Source organism: Jaculus jaculus, chromosome 2 (assembly GCF_020740685.1).
Source record: "Jaculus jaculus isolate mJacJac1 chromosome 2, mJacJac1.mat.Y.cur, whole genome shotgun sequence".
Lineage (NCBI taxonomy): Eukaryota > Metazoa > Chordata > Mammalia > Rodentia > Dipodidae > Jaculus > Jaculus jaculus.
In genome coordinates this window covers 39,128,277-39,135,526 of record NC_059103.1, presented here as the reverse complement: position 1 = coordinate 39,135,526, position 7,250 = coordinate 39,128,277, and the positions used below count along the sequence as shown (strand labels likewise).

At 47.4% G+C, this 7,250-nt stretch overlaps 1 protein-coding gene across 3 annotated transcripts in view; it reads right to left on the bottom strand.

Moving 5' to 3' along the window:
* Nucleotides 1–232: 232 nt before the first annotated feature.
* The window catches only part of Mro (maestro), a 63,740-nt gene continuing 56,722 nt past the window's right edge, over nt 233–7,250 (bottom strand). For all 3 annotated transcript variants that reach the window (XM_045144039.1, XM_045144040.1, XM_045144041.1), the window contains 4 exons: nt 5,657–5,839; nt 2,610–2,765; nt 1,162–1,269; nt 233–885 (listed from right to left, as the gene is read on the bottom strand). In XM_045144039.1, the coding sequence (XP_044999974.1) occupies nt 832–885; nt 1,162–1,269; nt 2,610–2,765; nt 5,657–5,839 (501 nt within the window). In that variant the 3' untranslated portion in view covers nt 233–831. The remainder of the gene's footprint in view (nt 886–1,161; nt 1,270–2,609; nt 2,766–5,656; nt 5,840–7,250) is intronic.

Below are 7,250 nucleotides of genomic sequence, written 5' to 3'. Positions count from 1 at the left end.
GCAAAGGTTAATTGGGTTGAACAGAAAAAGCAGAGGTGGAGAGTTTTAGTCTGTTTTGTTTCATTCTTCATGTTTCTAACCATCCATCAATGACTCCATGAAGAATAATTGAGCTGCAGCTCTGGGAATCAGACCCTGTGGAGAGAACTGTAATAGTTCCTGTCTCCTAGGGTTGCGATAGTAATAATACTTATGAAAAGTTCTTAATACCCAATAAAATGGCAACACTCAATAAAGGTTGTTTACTGTTTTATTCCACAAGTTAGCATCAGTCTGAGGATGGTCAACACCATTTCTTCTTCCTTTTAAAGATAATGTTGAAGTCAGTGACTTTTTAAGATTGTGAGAAATGAATGATACCCCTGCAAGCCACATTCTGGGCCAACTTAAGTGAGTTGGCAAGAAAAGGTATCAATAGCAAAAAGCACATTATCAATAGCAAATATGTTTTTTAAAAAATGCTTGAGGTAACAATTATTCTCCTAAGCCTCAGAGGCTCAATACTAGAGATGCAGACAACTGACAGAGACGATCTCCAGAAGGAGCTGAGAAGCCAGCTCGGGGTTGGTATGCACTTTCAATGACTCAGAAGTACGCACCTCTCTCCAAATGCTGGGCAGAAAACACAAAAGCAATTTAGAATTTCACTTTGGATGTAGGTACACAAGTCCACGGTATTATTTCTGTCCTCAGTTGCTTTCCAGACGTCCTGTTTTCTGTCACATTCAACCCTCAGAGGCATGTAGAAGAGGCTTCCAACAAGACAGAACGGAGGGAAGGTGATGTGCTGGGCCAGGTGAACGCACATGGGACCATTTTCCACCCCTCTGTTTACAGAATTTTATTTGCATAGAGGAACTGCAGGAGCTCGGGATGATGGTAGCTCTGAAAGACATTAGCAAAGGTACATGTGAGAGTACTGTGAACGCAGGCCTGGGGAGAGCCCGGAGTCAGGCACTGTCGCCTGCCTGCAGCTGGATGAGAGCTGCCCGTGCACGCTCTGCAGCATCCCCCAGGCATTCACCAGGCATTCACATTATGCTAAGGGTCAATTGCAGTTGAAGTGACTAGCTGGATCACTTTATGGGGCCACCTCCCTGCTGCACTCTGTCATGTTAGGCACCAGAAGTTCTGGGACCCAAGAATTCCCTTCTTTATTACCAGCTGTCTGGAGAGTCTGGGGTTCCTTTGATCTTCTTCATTTTGGACGCTGTATCCCTTCCTCCGTTCCAGGTACAGAGAACAGGCTCGAACAGTTGTTTTGCAAGCCTAAGGAAAATATTATTGCCATCTAATTGCTAAAGGGCTAGAGAGTTGTAGAATCCCAGGCAGGTGATCCCAAAGGACTGCACCCAGTCTATGGTCAGGCCAACTGACAGCATGAACAGACTTCCAGACGAGTTGCAGACTTGAACCTTAAAGGACAATTGCTTGTGAAATAGACATTACGGTCGGCAGTGTGTGGAGAGGAGGGGACAGAGCTCCACAGCTTACACAGCCCTTCTCACAGTAGCACCAAATTCCCAAATTCTACCTCTCTCCCTGCATCCTCAAGTGATTTATGTAAAACCCTTTGCACCCAGTGGTGTTGAAACATTCCCTTAGTGCCATTCCAAAGCAAGCCTGAAGTTGATTGAACCCTATTAGCAACTTCTTCTCCACGGGGGAATTGAGAATTCAGGGGTCAAAATCTATACCAGATGCAATGACAAAAGCTAATTGGGGTTAGTCAATATCTTCAGGGGCTGGAGAGATGGCTCAGTGGCTAAAGGCACTTGCTCTGCCAGCCTGTTGACTGCAATTCAGATCCCCAGCACCCACATAAAGCCAGACACAAATCCCCCAAGGCATCTACAGCAAAGGGAGGTGGAGTTAGGAGAATCCCAAAGCATATAGGCCAGCTAGCCTGGCCTTATCAGCAAGAAAATAACAAGTGAGACCCTGTCTCAAACCAGGTGGAAGAACAGGACCAACACCCCAGGTTTTCCACTAATCTCCACACACACTGTGGAACACACAATAAATACATATTTATTGGGCTGGAGAGATGGCTTAGCGGTTAAGCACTTGCCTGTCAAGCCTAAGGACCCCGGTTTGAGGCTCGGTTCCCCAGGTCCCACGTTAGCCAGATGCACAAGGGGGCGCACGCATCTGGAGTTCGTTTGCAGAGGCTGGAAGCCCTGGTGCGCCCATTCTCTCTCTCTCCCTCTATCTGTCTTTCTCTCTGTGTCTGTCGCTCTCAAATAAATAAATAAAAATTTTTTTAAAAATACAAATTTATTTATAATAAACATTTTTAAATATGTATAAATAAATAGTTATCTTAACTATGTGGGCTGCTGTCCCAGTGGTTAAGCCTGAATCCTCTGCCCCCACCCTCCATGAACCTGAGCTTACCTATTTACCATTGGCAGGGTGGGTACAGGGCAGGTGAAAGGGGAAGATTGCATGCTAGAGGCACTTTTTCCAGGATTCCCACAGGTCACTACTGACCACTCCTACTCCGCACTGGCAGGATCCCTTGTGACAGCAAGTCAGCTCAGCAGGGCTGTGGACACCCCTCTAGGAGCAACAGATCTCTCTCAGTGATTGAAGAATTAAGATCTCACCTTGGCAACCTGGGGGTTTCTGTCCTGTAGATGGGTCAGGAGGGAATCCCATGTCTGCTTAACCTGAACGGTGAAAAATTTCTTCCATTTTCGCCCAGCAAAGGTGGCCAATTGCCCAAACAGAATGACGGCCGAGTGTCTCACACTGTCATTCTCCTGAGGGTTTCCACAAACAAAGCAACACAGCCAGGTCAGCGCCAGCAAGCTCCTCCATCAGAGCCAAGCATGGCCATCCTTCTGAGGTGCACACGACAGGCAGCCACCAGAGCAGGCTCTGGCCCTCTTCTTACACAAATGACACACACTGCCTGAGCTTTTCTGTCAGCCTCCCTGGGAGACTATTTCCATGTCAATATCCAAAGATTCTTCCCTCTCTCTCTCTCTCTCTCTGTTCTCCCCACTCCTCACTCCCTCCAGGCAATTTCACTCTCCCTACTCTCTAGGTTTCTCCCATGCATAATGAATGGAATAAAGATCCTATTTCTTCCTCCCTCAGAGCCCTCTCAATTGGCCTCACTTTTAGTCTGATCAGGTGGTTTGTCCTTGAGAGCATGTCACTGACCCCTTCTCTCCCACGTGAGCTCTATATTCCAGGATCTCTCTTCCTGGGTGAGGAGACCAAAGTCCATGTCACATGGTGAGGGCAACAGGTCCCCAGTCTCCTGACTCTTGGTGCACACATTTTTAGATCAGTGTTTCAAGTCCTGTCTCACTCAGGGCTGGGATGGGCCGCTTCAGGGAGGAAGAAACATCTACACCTGGGGTCACAGGGTCTTGACAAGATTGAGGACCAATGACCTTTTTTTTTTCTTTTTTGTTTCATGGTACATACAGAAATTGCCTCAGGGCTGCTCTGTACACATGTGTGTAATTCAGCTCAAGCAACACTTACTGAGAGCTGCCTCATCCAAAAGCTTCCCCTAATGTTGAAATGAAGGGAATGCCTAAAATGGGTGCCTCTTCTCCAGGACTGTGACAATCACTAAGTAGGGACACATGTCCTGGCAAACACAGCATGAGGCAAAAGCAAAGAATGATATCCCTAGGAGAGAATCTTCTGGCATATGGCTCTGCACAGGCATTTCCTTGCTCTGTACCACTAAGGTTGTCTCATCAAAAGTTACAGGTAGGCCAGGTATAAAAGTACTTGAAGCTAGGTGTGGTGGCGCACACCTTTAATCCCAGCACTCAGGAGGCAGAGGTAGGAGGATCACTGTGAGTTAGAGGCCACCCTGAGACTACAAAGTGAATTCCAGGTCAGCCTGGCCTAGAGTGAGACCTTACTTTGACAAAGGATAAAAAGAACTTATAAATAATCCCAATTTGCCAGTTTGGGTCTCTGGGTGGCCTTTATTCCATCTGCTTTCTCATGGGCAGGAGCTCTTCATAATCTCTTTCCTTAATTTCATAAAGTCTCTCTAACCTGTTTTTGTTTTGTTTTTCAAGAGTTGGTCACACTCTAGCCCAGGCTGACCTGGAATTCACTATGTAGTCTCAGGGTGGTCTTCAACTCATGGCAATCCTCCTACTTCAGCCTCCTGAGTGTTGGGATTAAAGGCGTGTGCCCCCACGCCCGGCCCTCTCTAAACATTTTTAAAGTAGTTGAGGGACCTGGAGAGACGGCCAGTGGTTACAGGCTCCGGCTTGCAAAGCCTGACAGCCCAGGTTTGATTAGCCAAAACCCACATAACACCAGGTGTGCAAATAGCACATGAGTCTGGAGTTTCTTTGTAGTGGCAAGAGGTCCTGGTGCATTCTCTCTCTCTCTCTCTCCACTTGAAAAGAAATAAATAGGGACTGGACAGATGACTCAGTGGTTAAGGTGCTTGCCTGCAAAGCCTAACAACCAGATTCAATTCTCCAGTACTCACATAAGCCAGTGCACAAAGTGGTGCATCAAAGGCATTTGTTTGCAGCGGCTAGAGGCCCTGGTGGCTCTCCTCTCTCTCTCTCTGTTTGCAAATAAATAAACAAAATATTTTTTAGCTGCACATGCCTGTAATAGGCAGATCAATGTGAGCTCAAGGCCAGCCTGAGAGTACATAGTGAATTCCAGGTCAGCCTGAGCTACAGAAAGACCCTACCTTGAAAAATGAAAAAGAGGGGGAAAAAAGTGAGAGAAGATGAAGCAGGAGGATTACCATGAGTCCAAGGCCATCCTGGGATAACCAAGGAGTTCCAGGCCAGTGTGGGCTACAGAGTGAGACCCTGTCTCACCCTCTCCAATACCAGAGCAAATGTCTGTCTCTTTGGGGAAGGTGTCAGGCACTCTTACAAATACTCTAAACTCCCTAAACTCATGTCCTGTCTTCCTCAGCTGCAGCGCTCACGCTGTGCGGCTCTGCACAAGTTCGACTGGCTGTGGGAGCAAGTCAAAGGCCTGAGGCCTGCCTGGCAGGACTTGTCTTTCACACAGACAGAATCACAGTGGCAGGCTGCCTTGCCAGTTTGGCAGTTGGTCGTGCAGACTCCTCTCAGGTTCAGACTAAGAGCCAGCAGTGCGCTCCTTGTCGGGCCCATCCTGTTGTGATTAACAGAGCAGATGCAAAGCAGACGCGACAGCCAGAGAGGCTGCGCGCATCGCCACTCGCTGGCTCAAGGGATTGTGGGCAGGTCTCAACCTTTCTATGTCTTGGTTTCCTCACCTATAAAGTGAAGAAGATTGCGGTGCCTCCCTCCCAGGGTGTGAAGAGGGCATGAGATAATCCGTGGGAGGTGCCTGGCACCACACATGGCATGCACAAATGCTAGCTATTGTCATTGTTGTATGTACAAGACAGCCCTGACCACATGTTGGCATCGTCATTGTTATTAGTGTACATACATTTGCCTCTGTGATCAAATGAAACACATGACAAAAGTGAAGGGATACTACGATCTTGCTTGTCTTCCATAACCCGCTCAATAGTACTTCTCTCCCAGCAAGATTCACTAATGAATCAATGAATGATGGGGACCTTGTGCCTGAGCACACCACCCTCCCAGCACCCACACATTCTTGTTCCCACTCCCACTTTGACTTCAGCAGCTGGGAACCTCTCACTTACATCATCCAGTAGAGTCCGGGTCTGCAGAGTGACGTCAGGGAAGAAGGGGCCCAAGCCTTTGCCCTGGGTCTTGCTTAGCACGATGGTCAGTGTCTTCATGCTCTGGTGGATGACGTCAGAACTCACAGGGTCGTACAGTCCATGCACCAGCAGGTCTAGCACAGTCTTCCTGTACTTTCTCACCTGTGAGGAGGGTTATAAAAGCATTGGCAGCATGAGATTTGCTCCCCATGTATTGAAAAGCGACCCTAGCTAGGCGTGGTGGGGCATACCTTTAATACCCGCACTCAGGGGCAAGCGAATCACTGTAAGTCTGAGGTCATCCTGAGACTACATAGTGAATTCCAGGTCAGCCTGGGCTAGAGCAAGACCCTACTATGAAAACTCAAAACAAAAAAATAAAGCAACTTTATTTTATTGTTTTGTTTTGTTTTTTGAGGTAGGGTTTCACTGTAGTCCAGGCTGACCTGGTACTCACTATGTATTCTCAGGCTGGCCTCAAATTCACGGTGATCCTCCTGCCTCTGCCTCCCAAGTGCTGGGATTAAAGGTGTGCGCCACCACGCCCAGCAGAGAAGCAACTTTAATTCTAATCTTCCAGTGGTCTTCATAGGGCATCCCATCTTCTCCAACCTCTGGAGGGCTGGGATTACAGACATGAGCCACCATTAATGGCTATTTCTTCCTTTTCATTTATTTATTTATTTATTTTTGTATGTGTGCATGCATGTGGAGGAGGGTGCACCAGGGTCTCTTACCCCTGCCTGCACCTTAACACCAGACACTTGTACCACTTTTTTATCTAGTTTTACATGGGTGGCTAGGGAATTGAACCTGGACCAGTAGGCTTTGTAAATAAGGAACCTTTAATGGCTGAGTCATCTCCAAAACCTGTGGCTTTTTCTTTTGATTAATATTTTTTAAATTAATCTACAAAGTAGTGGGTTTCATTGTGATGATTTCTAACATACATATCCCCTACCTTCCTCATGTCTCATCCTCCACGCCCCTTCCCAGCCTTCCCCTGTCCTCCCATCCTCACAGGTCCCCTTCCTCCTCTACCTCCAAGTCATTATCTTCTGCTTTGATATCAGGATTTTCCACCAACTCTTATCAACATGTAAATGCTTCTATTAAGACAATCCAAGATTCCAACTCAGTGTTGGAAGAGGAAGAGAAGTGCAAGCTGGAAGGTGGTCTCTGGGCAGGTGCCATGGGGAGCACTTCAAGAGGAGAGGGTGGATCAGGGGCATTCAAGGGCTGGAAAATGCTAGATACCTTTATGATGAGGAGGACATGAAATGTGATGTGATGGGGACAGAGACTTAAGAGGTATAGAAGACATCTTTCCTAACACAACGTTAAGTTATGAGAAAATCGTGTGCGTTCCTGAGGGGGGGAGAGCAGCCTGAGTCAGTCCTGCCTGCAGCTCTGCCTCCCATGGCTGACAGTACTGAAGAGTGCTGGCTCCACACTGACCTTGAACAAGCCACACTTGTACAACCTGTGTTTCCCAGGGGTCAAAGGAACTTGTGGCTTGCTTCGAGCCTGATAGAATATAACAAAAGTGATCAGATGTCTCTCCTGTGGTGAA